General features: G+C 44.1%; 1 protein-coding gene across 2 annotated transcripts in view; it reads left to right on the forward strand.

Annotated features, from left to right (window-relative positions):
* LOC144829436 (integrator complex subunit 6-like) overlaps positions 1–18,055 on the forward strand; it is a 403,536-nt gene that overhangs the window by 78,482 nt on the left and 306,999 nt on the right. For both annotated transcript variants that reach the window (XM_078688577.1, XM_078688578.1), the window contains exons 6-7: positions 11,127–11,255; positions 15,166–15,329. In XM_078688577.1, the coding sequence (XP_078544703.1) occupies positions 11,127–11,255; positions 15,166–15,329 (293 nt within the window). The remainder of the gene's footprint in view (positions 1–11,126; positions 11,256–15,165; positions 15,330–18,055) is intronic.

The raw sequence follows: 18,055 nt of genomic DNA on the forward strand, positions 1-18,055 counted from the left end.
CTGCTTTCCTTGTTGCCATCACCTCTCTTAGAAGAGTTAGCGAAATACAAGCATTCACAATACAAGAACCATTTTTTCAGATACATAATAACAAAGTGGTTCTTAGGCCTAATCCAAAATTCCTGCCAAAAGTTATTACTCCTTTTCACCTTAACCAATCAGTAGAGCTACCTGTGTTTTTTCAAAACCCGGACACTGTTGCAGAAAGGGCTTTACACACCTTAGATGTTAGAAGAGCCCTGTTATACTACACAGATAGGACTAAAACCTTCAGAAACACAAAACAATTATTTGTATCTTTCTCTCCTCCACACAAAGGCAACCCCATCTCTAAGGGGGGAATTGCCAGGTGGATTGTAAAGTGTATACAAATATGCTATCAAAAAGCTAAACGTACACTAGCAGTTCCTCCTAGAGCACACTCTACTCGCAAACTAGGAGCCTCTATGGCTTTCTTAGGAAATATACCACTAGAGGACATATGCACGGTAGCAACATGGTCTACAATGCACACCTTCACTAAACACTATTGTGTTGATGTGCAAGCCAAGCAGCAAGCTGCTGTAGGCCAAGCTGTCCTTAGAACACTATTTCAGAATGCTGCAACGGATACAGGCGACCACCGCTAGGGGAGACACTGCTGCACAATCGATGCACAGTATACGATTTGCAGCTCATATGCCTCGAACGGAATATGCTACTTGCCAGCATGCATCTGTTCTTGGCATGTAGAGCTGCAGAGTCGTATACGCCCTCCCGCCTCCCCGGGGCTTGTATCCGTTCCAGCTATCATCTTAATTAGATGCACACGCATGGACATGCTTTCTTTATCTTTACTTCTACTAACTCCATCATTTCCCATCATGGCGAAAAACAATCTGAGGATGGAGTCGATGACCATGCGCAGTATTGTCCAAGGGAGGAGTCACCTATCTCGTGACTACAAAGACTTCTTCCAAGAAGACAACAACCTGCAATCATCCGAACCCAACACCAGGTGGCGATCTAATGCACAGTATACGACTCTGCAGCTCTCCATGCCAAGAACAGATGCATACTGGTAAGTAGCATATTCCTTATAGCTGCAGTATTATATAATCTTTAAAAAAACCTACATTTTCACATTGTCCTCGAGATTGTATGTATGCTAGAAGATTGTTGACCTGAAAGAGTAGTGTTTGCTGGAGAAATTACTTGATTTGCAATATGTTCTCATCCATTGTGCGCTGGCTGTGGGGCAGTTTCTTTTAATCAATCTGCATTTGGTAAATGCAAGTCATTGATACAAGACTTCAGGATCTGCTTTTTTAGCCTTCAATACCAAATCAAATTTTTTTCCTTTACAGTTTTAGCTCAACTTTATGTAATGAATACTATGGAGTGCATATAACGTTTTGTCATGGAATGGAATCATCATTTCTTTTACCTTAGCTTAGAGTAAACAATCTTGCCACATTTTGCTTTATACTAAGTGGGGGTATGTTCTAGTGACTGAGTTCTTTGCTATGGAAATTGGAGACGTGTTTTAATTGTGATGGTGAAACTTGTCAAAATCGGTGTAAATCTGGCAAAATCACTTTGTCATCATGTCCCTCAAATTGTAAATGTGGGATGTATGTGTGTAGTGTAAAAATGTGTAATGGAAATATATAAAAAGGCACCTGATTAACATAAACTACTGTGCATACTCCTGCTTTGGAGGTACCGTAAAGGGATATCTGTGGCCGCAATCCCCAATTTGCACCTGGTTTAATCATTCATTAAAGCTCTGGTGCTGCTTCTTTACTTCTTGTCCAACAACTTCAGCTCGCCATGCATTAAGTTCCTTCCTCGTCCTCCTACCCCCACACCTCCTTTAGCCTTTTACCTATTGTTTCTTCATTCTCCTTTCCCTTCCACTTGCAAGATCTGTCAGCTTCTTTCTTTTAGTCCAGTTCTTTGGTTGTTATTCTCTAGAGTCATTGTTTTTCACTAGCTTCTTCATCGGCATCTTCTGGCTCTTCTATTTTGCTGTTATTAGATTCTTACTGCATTTACTTACAAAGTCATGCGTATTTAATTGTACGTGCCTATACTTGTTCTGTGCTGCATGGGGGTTCACATGCATGGGAATGATTCATGCTGCAATTCCGCTGTTCTAAGCGTGCACTGTGGTTTCACCATCAATTCTAAATGGTTAACAGACCCCTTGTAACTCATTTCTGCTACATGCCTCTAACTCCTGCACTAAATCCTCCACTTTTGAATCCACCTTGGGCCACCAATAGAATTCCCACCCCTCTTCATTGCAGTTCTTCCACATGCCCATTGTGTGGCAACATTACTATCCTTGCACGTAGCTCTTCTTTAGGCACCAGTCTTTCGCGGCACATGAAACTTAAGGCCCCAATACTCCGTTCTAATGAATGCTCCTAACTGCAGATTCCTCATCTTTTGGATTTCCTAAGGTGCCAAACTGGGTCCAGAAATGTTCCAGATGTTACTCAAGCACTCCGTCAGGTGGTGCTTTGGACTCCGCGGTGGCATTGTCTGCTTCCGTAACTAACAGTAAAGAACCAGAAATAGGCACCTCCCCAGCGAGCTGACTTCAGTTCCTTTCTTTCCATGCCCTTTGATATAGATAAAGTGCTCTTACAGACCCCTAAATGTTATTTCTTGTCAGTCTTGGCAAATGTCTTCCCCCAAAGACAAGAGGCATCAAACCTTGTGGTAACTGTTGGAAACTGAGATTGTTCATGGACCCCCACAGCCCCTGTCTGTGATGTGTTGGGTCACAGCTTGACTAGAATTCCTGTGACAGAATGTTCTTTGATGTACCTGATGGCTATGAGGGAGCGCTAAGGGAAACTGAATGTCGCTGAACACAAGAAGTGGGGTATGTCTTGGGCCTGCTTCTTACTAAATCGTGGACCCATTCCAGCTTTAGTACCTGACCTCATTTCAAGTCCCCATCCTTGGGTAAGTAGAAGACTAAGCTGAAGAACAGCTCTGGCACACAAGAACAATTGTTTGGAATCTAAACATGATTTATCTCCTTAATGTCAATTCCACTCCAATGAGAAATTGCACAGTTGGTAGTCAAAGGGCCCTACTCTGCCCTCAATCATCCAATTTGGAACCCATGCCTAAACTGGTCCCAGGATGACATGCGTATCCCATGCCACAGTTGTCCCTTCTGCAAGTTGAGGCAAGCCTTTAAAGAGGCAGAGGTGCGGTTGTTCCAGATGATGGTAGGTCCACCTGGTGCACCTTCAAGTACATGGATCCAATGGGGACTCTAGTTGGACTTCTACCAGTAGGGCCTGCTCCGGTGCTGACTGTCCCAGTTGGTATATCGGCTGGCGCTCAGCTGACACCTCCTCAAACACCAATACCGTGCCCAAAGGCCACTTCCATTCTGATCCTCAGAATCTGACTCCCAACACCAGTTTTGGTTCTGAAGCCATCTTCCGCCTGATCTTAGCCAGTGTCTTGTTATAAGATAACAAAAGCAGAGTCTTTCATTTGGGAGGATTTGCAGTCAGTGCCAGTGGCTCAATGTAGAGGCCGAATGCCTTGTTTGGATGTGATTTGAATATTGTCCACAATCGCAAACAGTCATTACGAGGCGGATGATGATGAGGAGGAAGTAGATACATTACTCCCTCCTTATTTTACTGATGATGGGTTTTATGTTGATTTGCAGAATAATACTTATCTAGATACACCCCCTGATACCTGGACTTCCCACCAGGACCCTCTACAGAGGAGAGTGCCTATGTCTTTTTCACAAAAGTAGTTGGCGGAATTTCAAAAGTGCTTAATCTTCAATTGCCCTAGACAAATCTTCTCACTAATATTTTGTAGCCTTGGACTACACCTTCAGAGCCATTGGTGCCTTTTAATGATGCTCTGACTAAAACCTTAATGGTTACCTACTCTAAGTTGTGCTCAGCCCCGCTGATGACTTGCCCTGTAGTGAGGCATCAAAGGCCTGCCCCCGGGATCTGGTCTTTTTGACTCAGCACCCGACCCCTGAAAGTGTGGTGATTCAGGCCTCCACAGCAAGGTCAGCCCTACCATGTTCCCAGGGCCCTGCTGAACAGATGGTAGAAGTGCATTGATGTGTTTGGTAAGAGGGTGCTCCCCTCTGCTATTTAGGGATTGAGGTCCCTAAACAATGTGTGTCTGCCAGGGAAGCAGGCCATTCTGTTTACGCACCCAGCATATGAAACAACATCCCTGTATTGAACAGGGCTGCCCCAACGCTGCTTCAGTTTAGAGAAGAGTAGAAGACACACCTTTTTAAAGAACAATGAACAGAATGCATTAACAGTCCCCAAACCAGCCAATTCTTGTATCACTTGTTTACCTTATGCTTACTTTGACCCTGTACAGGGCTCCTCTGGCTTTGGCCTTGGTTCGCGCTATAGAATTACTACATAAGTACATGTATAGGGCACTATACATAGGCCCCCTGGGATATGGCAAGCAGGATCCCAGGGGCCAATACTGGCGAATTTAGAACTGCTTTTACATAGACAATCCATGATGGTCAGGATGTGGCTAAGAATTTTTAAAAGCCGGTCTTGAAACAACTGATTCTGTGCATTGTGCCATGGACACCAATGTGGGGATCCAACTTCACGCATGGATGCGTGCCACTTGATTTTCTGGGGACATGCAGGCATCCCTGATCATTATGCCTTTTAAAGGTGCCAGACGTTTTGGAGAAAAGGAAGTTGCTGCAATAAAGTGTTTTTAAGGAAAGCAGTGTCATTTGTTGGACCTGTTGTCGCTAGCAAGTCAGTCCAACCAGAAGTACCCCAAATCCAGAGGTACTCACAAGCCTTGCTTTTCAGCAAGAACCCATGCAGCACTCCACACAGCCCTTTTTGGGATCCAGCAGCAGAAACATCATTCATCTTCCTCCTTGTCCCCTGTCACATCTGCATCTAAACTACTCTTAATTTCCCCCTCTTTGGTTGTTTGTAATCAGTAGAAGGACAATTTTTTTTTGCCCCACTGGCTTTCAGTTACCTTAGACTGGTGGGTTCTGCAAGTTATACCACATGCTTATGACCACCCCTTAGTATAGTCTGTTTCATGCGCTCCCATTCTCACTCAGACTTTATCTCATCATGCTTTCATCGTCACATAGGCAATTCAGTCACTATTGGCCAGTGGGCTGTTGAGAGTGCCTGAGGAGAAGGTCACAGGTTTCGGTAGTTGTGCCCACCATGGCAGACCGTGATACATATATTCTCATACCTCAACAATTAGCTGCTGAAAGCGGGATTGTTTTAGTCCGTCGCAATATAATTGGTCTGTCGGAAGAAACTACGTACGGTGCGGGTACACGTTGCAATTGCTGGTCTGACGAGGGTCACTGACTGTGAAACAACTTTTCTGATACACGCGGGACATCCCTCGCAAATTGAAATTATGGTATAATTTATCCCCGCTGACCGCCTATGTCTTAAGCCTCTTCCTGACTATAAGCACCAAAGAACCAACTGCGAAATTGTGTTCTCGACAACCACTTCAGTATGTTCACTAACGTTAAAAGCTACTTCATGGAAACATAGGACGTCCGGCCCCCTGATATTTACTGAAGACGTTTTTTTGTGACTTTACCGCTGTTGGTGCCATTGATCCCCTGGTATCTGCACAATCACGATGAAAAAGGTCCTGATGAAGGCGGCCTAAAGCTGCCGAAACGCGCGTAGACCTGCTGCGAGGGCCCAAAGCTACATCTTGTGGCCCACTCTTTAGCATTGCCATCTTGCTAATCATGAATTCAGTTCCTTTCTCCATCTTAGTTTGAGGTTTGAGTGTGGTATGATTGTTAGCACGTGAGTATGTTGATAGATATGGTTGTTACCAAGGGGTAATTTTTATATATCACTTTTGTTGTAGATATTCGTGACCTAATTGTATTTTTCTTGAGTTTTTGATATAAATTGAGATATTCTTTTTGTGATTTCTGATTGATAACAGTATTTATATGAACTGAAAAAAAGAGAAAAAAATAAAAAATGTACATGTTTTGAATAAATTTAGTATATAACTTGCTTTTTGTCACCTGTTTGGGATATGTAGAGATGTATTTGCACAATTGAATTATAAGGCCACTGTAGGAACGTCCTTACATTATAGTGTTTCTTGCTCCCCTCTGTTCCTTGGCCATAATTAGTTCTTTTGAGGGGGTCCCTTCGTACATGTTGCTTTAGTCCGTCGCAAACCACCTGCAGAGAACAGTCTCTCTCTAGTAATCCATGCAGTTCTCCATCAACAAGCTGAAATCCCATCTGCAAGCAGCACAGAGGATTCTATTCAGTGGACCCATCAGGGACGTAGTGGCGTTTAAATACTTTACACTTCCAAAGTGAGTCTGGGGAATTCAGATTATTATCCTGATGTTTCCGGCTTAGCGCTGTGTTCTACGTGGAATGTTCTGCAGTTTTCTGGTCCCATGGATGAGGTGAAAATCTGGGGGACTTTGGTGGTAAGAGTCACAATAACAATCTTCTGGCGCTGTGGGACATCTGACTGGTTCTGAGGGTTGTTCTTCCATACATCATGTGGGATCTGGTTAGGTCCTAACAGGTGACACAATTGCCATGTGGTACTGCAATACCTAGGGCAGTGTGGGGTAGTGGGTGCTGTGCCAGGAAGCACTAAGACTCCGGCTTCAACTCTGGTGGCCATTCATTTGGCTAAATTCCAGGGTAGATGTGCTCAGCAGGCACCAGTCGTTTGGCGGGCTCTCTAACTGGCAGGGTGGACAAGCTCGGCAGGTGTCACGTGGCAGACCATGGATGACATCTGCTCCTGGAAGTGGTACAAGATTTCTTGCTCCAGTGGGCCATTCCTTAAATAGATGTTTTAAAAACAGCAGAGAACTTGCTGTGTCACATCTACAGCATGCTGTAGTCTGCTCTTCACGATTATCTGCCTGTTCCACAACTAGGCTCCCACCTCTGCATAGTGGTGGATTACCCTGCCTTCTAAAGATACACCTAACATAGCCTCTTGTATGCCTTTCCTCCGCTGCCACTCCTACTAAGGTTCGGAAGAAAAAGAGAAAGGACTGGGCTCAGGTCATCCTGATACTCTGGGATTGAGCCAGTTAAGAGTGGTATTCCTGCCTCCTTGAATATAAGCTTTTGTCCGCCGCTCTTTGGGAGAGCCTTCTGTCCCATCAGCGGGGCGGGATTCTGCATATGAACCTCCACCTCTATCCATGGAGATTGAGTGGAACCAACTGAGGGGTTTTGACCTTTGTGTGTGGATTTAATAGACATAATCCTAACAGTTAGATGCCAGCCTATAAAATGGATTCTCTGGATTTACAGGTTCTGTAGCAGAATCACTGGAGTTGCTGGGCAAATTTTGTTGCCCTAATGTGATGACCCTCGTGTCGACCTGCTTCAGGTCAATTTATCTCTTGTTTTGTCAATAGGCACAGTATGTTTTTGGCACTGTTAACAGTTATTTGTTGGCTTTTTCAGACTATTTCATTTTTGCCTTTGTTGATTAAGACACATGTTAATCCGTTTACTTAAAGAACTCAAATGTGTTTTCTCATACTCCATTCACTATGCCACAGTGAGACCTTAAATGAGTTATCACACTTTTGAACCTGTCCTCTGAGGTTGTTAACCATTAAGAGCACCTTATGCATTCCATATCGGTGAACCTCCATGTAGCACTTTCTTCCCAGACACTTTCTTTCCTGCCTGCCTCTACCCTTGTATAAGCAAGTTAATAATTTAGCTGAAGTGAAGCTAAAAAACCAGCTGTGTAATAGTTGTCAGGCGAATGCAAACTTTTAACCTTGCGCTGCCAAACAGATACAAAATATTTCCAATCAACCCAAAACAGTGATAAAAATGTAATTAGGCTCTACAGCAACTCTCTCAATCTAAGCACAAAATAGCAGAATCAGAATGCAGGCTTGACATAAACGTAACTTGCAGGCAGCAAAAAAAGAGGAATTTTGTTCAGAACCACGCCTAATTAGTGTTGGCTGTCTTTCTATGCTTTAGGCTTGACCTAAAAAGGTATGGTGGCTATGCAGTGCTATTGTTGTCAGTGATATAGGTGGAAATCACTGATGCTTGGATTACCAAGATTGTGGCATGGATAGGGGTGGACATGGGCAAAGCAGAGGGATCGGTCTTTTGGGAACAGGAAGTCTCGCTCACATGGTGTGACGTGCTTGGTCACGGGCAAGCTATCTTTGCCCTGGTAGGACTGTGCCACCAGGGTGGACCAGATGAAGGAAGTTCTTGGATGGGATGATTTCCTGGACAAAATAGGGGATCCAGATGGAGTTGGATGTACCTAGAGGTAACCAGGGTTTTACCTTCGACTTTCAGACTTTCAAGACATTCAGACTTTGTCCAGAATGTAGGTACCGGCGGCTGGGTGAGGATGGATGATAGGTGTATCTGCACGATGTACCTCTTGATGATGATGTGACTAGTAAGCACATTGTCCATCCCAAGACTGGATGGCAGGTATCGCATAAGTGAGGGTTCACTAGCACTGAGACCAGGTAGGATTCACTCTGGTCCGTCTGGTTCATGATTTGAACTTTTTTTACTATTAACTATTAGTTAGTCTAGGTTTCTAGGGATCCATACCCCTGACGAATATTCCCAACCAGTAGAGGTGACTTAGGGTGGGGCAGAAACATGTTGGTGATAAGTAGATGGTCCACCCCATTGTGCTCACTTTGTATCGCTTAGTTGGTTTTAGATGCACCAGAGATTACCACTAATAAAGGTGAACACCTGGTTGCCTCTGGATGCTTTTGACTTTGTCTGGATCTCTCTGTTTTGTCCAGGAAATTATCTTAATTATGAGCTCCCTCCATTGGGTCCACTGGTGGCGTTGTCCCGCAAGGGCAAGAAGTGTTTGCCATTGTGTGAGTGGGGCTTCCTCTTCCAAGGGGATTGGTCTTTCTGCTTTTCCTGTGTCTACCCCATTCATGCCGGAACCTTGGTAGTCTAGGTATCGGTCATTTGTACTTGTAACACTGATAGAAAAGGCACTGCATAGCCACCGTGCCTTTTTGTGTTTTTGGTCTTTAATTTGGGAGGATGTGTGGTGGCGTGTACTCTTTCGCTCCTTCCTTGTGCTTTAAGGTATTTTGGATAGCACTTTAGCTCGCCCTGCCTCTTCGGCAGATTTGTAAGTTCTGAATGTAATTGATGGTTTTATTTCTGTAAGCATCATACAGTTAACTATAGAAGCATTAACATACTTAGCTTGATCAATACTGAATTTTGGAGGAAATCAGATTTAGGGACCTTGTAAAAAGGCACTAAGGTAACACAGAAATATTGTATGCAGCTTTTTGCCTTCTTTTGTTGACCTTTCAGCCTCAACTAAGAAATCTTAGTTTATTCACCTGCCCCTCCGCCTCTTCCACCTATACTGCATAAAGCAGGGTGTGGCCTAATGGCTAGAGTGCTCAACCTTAAAGCTGCAGAATCGGGTTTGAGTCTCGGCAACGACGCTAAGCATCCTGTGATTTTGAGCAAATCACTTAATCTCCCCATGCGTAACAAAAATGAATGTGCCCGTCTATAATGCAATTGGTGCTCATGTAAAGCGCTCTAATACCTGATATCTTCAGATCGAGTTCACGCTATATAAAACTCCAAAAAACAAAAGTTGGTGTTGTGCAGTGGTGTCACCGTTCCATGTGGGACAGTACATAACACGTCCTACTTTTTTCCTTTCCTTTCCTTTAGGAGGAAGATAGGCCTCAGCGGCTAGACCCCAAAAGGGCCCTTAGTTTTTACATCAACCTGACTAAGGAGTACTGAGTGGATGGCCAGCGTTTCGTTGGTGGAAGGTCCTGCCCTTGTCCAGAAGGATCGTCAAATGCATAAAAATAGATTTTTCCCTGGCTAAGAAAGAGTCTCTTTAGGGTCTTAGGGCTCATTCCACTAAGACCACGACCACCAATATGGCATTGTCTAGGGGTGTTCTGCTGTTAAACATCTGCCAGACTGCTATATGTGTGTTTGTCCACTTCTTTTCCAGACATTACGATCTCAACTCTTAAGTTGACAGAGAGGTCAATTTTGCCTGTTGAGCTTTGCAGGACTTCCTGATGTAAAGTCCATCCTCAGCCCCGCCAACGTATAGGAAGTAACGTTTTTGTATCTTTACAAAAGGAGAGTATTCTGTGGTTAGACATATCCATTAGAAGAACAAGTTAATTGCCTCTGGTAATACTCTTCCTGATGGATACTCTGTCTGACCACAGATTCCTCACTTTCCTTCTTCCCACATTCGATCAAACCACAGAGTCCTCACTTCCCTTCCTCCTCCCTTTTCTGTGGAGTGGACTTTTAGGGTTCTTAAAGGTCCCTATTAGGTTTGGCCCATTATAATGACTGCAGTCTCTCACTGTTAAACTTAAACTGACTTCTGCACAGAGAGTTTGTGCCTTTAAACTTCTCAGTGCCATTACCGGAGCCTCGCCGCCGCCACAGAAACTAATGGTACCGCCTGTTGGCAGAGGTTGGGAAGTTCAGGTTCCATTCTGCTCCCGGTGAGATTTTAAAAATGCGACCGTTGAGGAATCTGAAATTGGATTATACACCAGAAAGATCACTGCTAGCTGTAAGTATCATGAGTTTCATTCGCCACAGTTTTGAACACTCATAACACTCACAGTCCAACATCTCATCATCTTTCCCTTCTTTCACCCATATGTGTGTCCTAACTACAGCTTCCAGTACAAATATGGTAGTCACCTACTTCTCTGCCTCACACCTCTTTTTCTTCTACTACTGCCTGGCCTTCAGTAGCCAATCCATCTATTATTTTACCTCACCCCATGTTATACATCAGAGTTGTAATCTTGTAAACCAGATATATGACCGTCAATTCTTAATGTCCCCTATTATAGAATTCAAGTGCACTAATGGCTTCTGGTCAGTGTGCATCTTGTGTTGTATTCTCCCCCCACCCCACCTAAGTTCTAAAATGTGCAGATGCTGAAATAATGCCAGTTCTTCGAACACAATGACAGCGTACAAGAGATAGAATACATGCAAATTTCAAGCACAAACTAGAGTGACTTTTTCAATAATATGTACTTTTAAAACATGTTTTTACAGGTCGCTCCTACTGTGTTAGAACACAGAGAATGTTAAACCAGTGTTTAGAATCTCTTGCACAGAAAGTCCAGAGTGGGGTGGTGATCAACTTTGAAAAAACAGGACCAGATCCAAGTTCCACTGCTGAAGGTATCTATTTGTATTTTATTAATTCTCTTTATTTCTATTGTTGGCATGCATTGATATCTTCTTTTAAATTAGCATTTAAAGGCATGTTCAGTTTAATATTTCTTAATAAGTGAAAAGGTAATTTAGTGTAGAGACACTTTAACCTGTATCACTTCAACATAATCTTGAAATTAGAAAGGCTGGAACGTCTTTAAAAAAAATCTTAAATAAGGAATTGTGGCTAAGATAAATACATCAAACACTTAGTTAACCTTTTCACTATTAGCAGTTTAGTGTAGATGTTTTTTACCTTCTGTTGAGCTCTCATACAGCCCAATGGGCAGTACTTAATTTGAGCCGCCGGTGGGCCATCGCCCTCATTGTTGGGACCAGCACTTATTTTTGTTCATTAGACCTTGTGGCTCAAGGATTATTTATGTATTGAACCACTGACATATTCTCCATCTTTAGGAGGACATAGCATTATATTCTCTCTTTGATCCAGGATTTAACTCCAAACAAACCTGCTAGAAGATTGAGGTAGTTGATATGTTTGAGCAATCAGTGAATCTCTTCTCTGGCCTCTGCCAAGACCAGAATCTCTTACTAACATCTCAATTACCTTCTGAGATCCATTGCTTTTAGTTGTTAAAGGAGACTACATTTGAGGGATCCTGGGGAGATGGACTACATAGAGAAAGCGAGCAGTCCCACTACTCTAGCCCATTAATTTAGCAAGATCTTTGGTTTTGCTAATGTCCTTCTAAAGTCCAGCCTGACGAGGAAGATCTTCTGGAAGCCTCAAAATTGCCTGTTCGAAGTCTATAAATAATTTCAGCAGTCATGATTTGACTGGGGTACAGTTCTGATTTGCTTTTGTTGACCGCAAAACCCAAGTCCTTTTACCAAGTCACTGCAAATCGAAGCTGATGACTGACAAGGATTGGAGACTGGTTCATCAGAAGTATTTCATCGAGCTAGGCGATCAGTTTTATCCCCCTCGCTCTGGGACACTCCACTACCGTCAGGAAGACCTTTGTGAAGTGCAAAAAAGTCCAAAGGGAAGACTTGTGAATTCATACACCTTTCCTTGCCAGATGAACGGGAGGAATCTGCAGGTGGAGTAAAGACTGAAATTGCTAGAAAGATGTCCTTAAAGTCTACACATACCATCTAGTCTCCTTGACGTAAAATGTCTTATAGGAGGTGAATACCCTCCAGCTTGAAGTGGCCAAATGCTAGTTATTTATTGAATTCCTTTTTGATTTATCAGAGGTCTCTGACCCTGGTCCTTTTTCTCTACCAGGAGCAAGTAGCTCACAAACCCACTGGGATGGATTCTGCACTTTGAAATTGCCCCCTAGAGTACCAGAGCTGTTACCTCCTGGTCTATCAGCAGCCTTTGTGAGTCTGTAATTGGCTTCCCCTATTGCCTGGACAAACCATAACATTTAATGTGAAAGCACCAGATCATCTGCAGGACCCATGCATATGTTGCAATCTTATGTCACTTATGAACAACCTCCACCAGTCCCTCTCCTCCTTTTACAAGGGAAGGTTGGGTACAAATTGCTGGTAAATTAAATTAGTGGATGAGTCATATCCCCTGTTGGAGCAGCCTCGGGGTTACCATTTGAAGTTAAAAATTAGTCAAGGTGTTAATGATCTGCCATTAGACTTGTCTATTTGCTTGGGAGATTAAGACCAGTGAGCAGCCAGATTGGCACCCTCTTCCTCTTGACATGAATTTCAATAGTTCCAAAAGAAAGGGCTTTCCGAAGAGGACCCCATAGACCATGGGGCCCATGTCCAAGTTAGCCAGATCATCCAATGTTGGGCCTACCTGTAGTAGCAGCCATCTACATCCCTCAGTGGCAGATCTCAAGGGATATCAGCTTGCCTAACCGATTTCCTTTTTCTGCCTTAGCCAGTATCTTTGTAAGGGTCTTGTGATGTGCAGACGTTTGTTGTGACGTGAACACCAAGATCTGTTTATGCCCTTCTTAGGATCTGTAAAAACTTGGGCAAAAAGGTCCACCATACAGTTAACTATAGAGGCATTAACACACTTAGCTTGATCAATACTGAATTTTGGAGGAATTCAGATTGAGGGACCTTGTAAAAAGGGACTAAGGTAACACAGAAATACCGTATGCGGCTTGAAGGTTTTGGACCTGGTTGAGTGAACTTGTCACAAGAGGGCGAAGTTGACGATTCTTCTTCATTTTAACATTAAGTTGTTCTCTTATTTGTCTTTTTTGTTCACCTTTCAGCCTCAACTAAGAAATCTAAGTTTATTCACCTGCCTCTCGGCCTCTTCCACCTATACTGCATGATGCAGGATGTGCCTAATGGCTGGAGTGGTCGACCTCGAAGCTGGGGAACCGGCAGCGATGCTCAGCATCCGGTGATTTTGGGCAAATCACTTAATCTCCCCATGCGTCAAAAAAAATAATGTGCATCAATCTTGGTCATCAAGGTGACCTTCCCCTCCAGTGTCAGGTGAGGGCACTCTGCTGTCAACCTCCTGCAGACCTCCTTGTTGACAGGTTTACGCAGTCGACTGACAGTGTACTGTGGAACATTCTCTCCTGGGGACCATTCCACCGATGGGTGGTATATATGGCTTGGCTCTAACATGTCAGATGATTGCCTAGCCTTTGGATTCACTGTATTGTCGGTCTTTCAATGTTTGGGATCTGTTATCAGGCACCAGGGCCTGGATTTGGTCAACTATTGGACGTAATCCCCATGAGAATCATCGGTGTCAGTGTTTGCATCAGATTGGCCTGAGGTGACAGGGGTTAAAGCAACGCATGGAGCGGCAAGGTCGCTGGAGCCGCCTGCTGGGGATTCCTCAAAGACTAGCCTGAGGGGGAGTTTAGGTTGTTCCAGTAAGGCCTATTTAAGCCTATCAAACTCATCCACTCAGCGGGACTGCTCTGTTTTTCCTTCTGATGTGAATCTTGGCATGATTCTGATATGAAGCTTCTGGGGTTTATTGGTTCCCTGAAGGACTCCAAAGCAGCCCCCTGAAAAAGGGGATTAGATGCATAGAAATTATCATAAGGTCAATAGACAATAAATATAGAATGAAGTATGATCAGCAGTATCTAAGGAATATGCCTCTTGACCCCGCATTCCGTTACCCTGCATGCTGTTACAACGTGGTTGTTACACAGACCGCGTTGTAACAATGCATACCATTACCCCGCAAGTCTTAACAACGACTTGCGGAGGGGGCGCTGGATGTTGGAATAGTATTAGTTACTATCGAACTCCAGTCTGTGCGGACAGTAGGGAAGGTGTTGGATTTTAAATCCAACACCTTCTCCTCCCTCCGCAAGTCATTGTTACGGCTTGCGGGGTAATGGTATGCGTTGTTAATACGCGGTCGTTGTAACAACATGCGGGGTTAAGGTTGTTTACCATATCTAAGACTAAAGAAGGAGAAAACTGAACCTATCTCTTTCCGAGCTGCGAAGGGAGAGGGGGTCCAGGATGTGGTTGTGGGCTTTTTGGTCTATACTGTTGACTCATTGCTAGTTTACAACTACAACGTTTCTCAGGCGCTTTTGATAAGCGCAGTTTGTTATGTTGTTTTTTCTGCTTCTTTTTAAACTAAAGCGAAGAAGAGAAAAATAATCCTTGCCTCCGCTTCCGAAACAGAATCTGCATTCTCGCTGAGTACTTAAGGTGATTGCAGCCCAAGTACTGAGAATTACAGTGACAATATTTTGCCCAGCATCTGGGGCAACAATTAGTCGTTGAGAGAAGTTTTTCTAGTATTGTGCATGTTCTTAAAATGATCAGTTGTGAATAAAATGTTAAATCTGTTTTAATAAAACCCTTTTGTATATTGTTCAGTTGAACATTTGAGAACCAGTGTGTAGCCGGCTATGAAATAAATGCTTCTTTTATACCGTTATAGATGGGATGACCGATTCTTCTACGATTCCTAGTTCATGTTCTCCACAACCTTGGCATAGCTGTCATAAACTCATTTATGTCCGACCTAACCCTAAAACCGGTGTTCCCTTAGGACATTGGCCAGTCCCAGAATCTTTTTGGCCAGATCAGAATTCACCTTCTTTGGTAAGTGTTTGTAAACTCTGGAGTAAGTCATTGGTTGGACTGCCTAATTACGTATGTGTTGCTTGAAGATCTTTGGAGCTTTTCTTGATTTATCTTGGTCGCAACTCTTATTTGTCCTTCTTCAGAATATTATGATTTAGTCTAGGAATTTAATCTTGTTGAGCACCTTATTTCACCAGTTGATAATGTCAGTGTTCACAAATTGTTATCAGTGCAAATGTTTCTTTTCATTTTATCTAACCTGTCAGTGTTTGGCCTAAAGGGCCATGATGTCTCTCTAGCAGTAGAGGCGACTATGTTATATGGACAACCAACATGGTGGGGTCCTTACATTTAAGGAAGTGTGGACCCATATACTAAATGTAAAATAATTTATAATACTTATTAGGAATTGGTGAAATGCAAGCAACTGATTTATGTCTTTTGTTATGTTTTTTTTTTTTAACAATATTAGGGATCCAGAGTCCCTCAGGACACTGACAATGATGAGGTTGGAGACAGATTGCTGCCTTCTCATTATACTGATGATGTTTTGTATTTAGACTTAAAATATGTTAGTGGGCTTGATACATCTCCTGAGACCGAGCTAGACTCTCTCTTTCAGCAATCAACGGAGAAAAGTGAGTAGTTTGCAGAATTGGTTTGTAAAGCAGCTGAAATACTATAATTGCTGTTGCAATTGAGAGAAAAATGCATGAGTTACCTTCTACAAGGGCCAGCGTTGCCTGCTGCTTAATGATAAACTTCTGACTACATGGGCCAAGCCATGAGGAAGTCCAAGATGTGGCCAAGCCATGCTCAAGTCCTCTAGTAAGTCATTTGTGACTAGACTAGCTCCTGCTTTTTCTGGATTTCCTGACCAAGCACCCTGTGTCAAGCTTCAACAAGTGTGAGCAATTCAAAGCCTTTCTGACCAAACCTCCACTTAGGGAATTGAAAAAACTTGACGCTTTCAGAAAGAGAACCATTTCTTTGGTTCGTCTACCCCTTAGACCTATCAATGCTGTCTTTCTGTCAGGCAGGTACCCCACACACTATGGGACATGGCCAGAGATACCTTAACAGTCAGTCAGAACAGTGGGTCTGAGGCCTCTTCGGCCCATACTATGGATGTTCAGGATGCAGCAAAGTATGTGCTCTGGGCTGGTCTGGACATTATGAACTGCTTTGTCAACGATATTAGCACCAGTATCTTGCTCAGAAGGCAAGCCAAAATGAGATCAACCAGGTTTTCAGAAGACATACAGAGGACAGAAGTGGACATGCCCTCCGATGGCTCTTCAGAGAAAATACTGATTTGGCACTGGAATGATTAAAAAAAAGTTATACCTATTGAAAGCAGCTAAACAATTTTCACATCAATACAGACATTTCAGAGGTTAATCTAAGGGGGCTAGCTTATAAGCAAGCCAGCCCTCCCAACCTATAATGCAACTGCCGACCCAGTCCCTTCAGGCTTGATACACTAGTAGACACCTTTAAAATCAGCAGAAACATATGTTCGAGGCATGTGGGCTGCTGAATTCATATCTATGCATAGATTGCCGCCTAGTGTTGGGTCCGGATGATTGCACATTGTTGTCCTGGAAGAGTCTTCGAAGTATCACAAGATAGGTGGCTCCTCCCTTGGACTACAGTGCGCATGGGCTCAGATTGTTTTTTTCTGCCATTGGGTTCGGATGTACTTCTTGACTCTTGTTCAGAATCTCTTATAGTTACTCTTTCTTCGAGGCCAAAAGGCCTTAGGGGCGTCGGTATTGTCTTTTCGCTCGGGGCTCTCAGCTTTCCGTACTTTATCTCGACTTCGGAAGACTTCTGGTCTTCGACCCCACAGGCCCGTCGCAGATTGAAGATGGAACGGAGCCCGTTCAAGCGATGCCCCGTCTGTAACTCCAAATATCCACATATCGACGTGCACCCGGTGTGCAACAAGTGTCTCTCGCCGGACCACGACGAGGCCAGTTGTATGGCCTGTTCGAAGTTCAGGTCGAAGAAGACTCTCCGCCTTCGACGCGCTGCCAGACAATCAGCACGTGAATCAGCGCCAGAACTCGAGAACATCTTCGGGGGTGACGACAGCGCAGATGTGCAGGGAGACGACCCGGACCTTTCGGACCCCGCGTCAGAACATGACTCCAGCTACTACGTGGACGACGAACAGGTCGACGTCCAAGATGAAGACTCCATCGAGGTAGGAGACGACGCACTACCCCTCGGGGCCGTCGACGACGACTCCAGCGAGGAACACGGCCCAACCGCAGTAGCGGGACCTCATTCAGACTCTTCCACGGCTCAGGTCGAGGCATCGCCGGAAGGCCTTAGCCAAGATCTACGACCCCATTCTGTAGTCCCGCTTTAAGGCCAGACTAAGGACAGTTCAAGCGAGCCATTGGTCCATGGACCGCCATTAGTGGAGAAAACGAAACCTAAGCCCAGTGGGCCAAAATCGAAACCGAAACTGTCGGAGACAGCCATCGGATCGATGACTTCGTGGCCGTCCAAGTCACTGAAGGTGCTCCACCCCTCGGAGCCGAAAGGGGGTGTCGACCCCAAGGTCGGAGCGGCAAAGACTGGGTCTGCAGTTAAATACGTCACGCTCACGTCGGAGTCGACGTCAAAGCCCGCGTCCACAGATGGCAACCATTCAAAAGCGCTCAAGGCCAAGAAGGCCGTCGAGCCGAAGGTACAGAAGCCGCATCTGCTCAAATCCTTCGAGTCGAAGACCG

The sequence above is a fragment of the Lissotriton helveticus genome, chromosome 4_1 (assembly GCF_964261635.1).
Source record: "Lissotriton helveticus chromosome 4_1, aLisHel1.1, whole genome shotgun sequence".
NCBI classification, from domain to species: domain Eukaryota; kingdom Metazoa; phylum Chordata; class Amphibia; order Caudata; family Salamandridae; genus Lissotriton; species Lissotriton helveticus.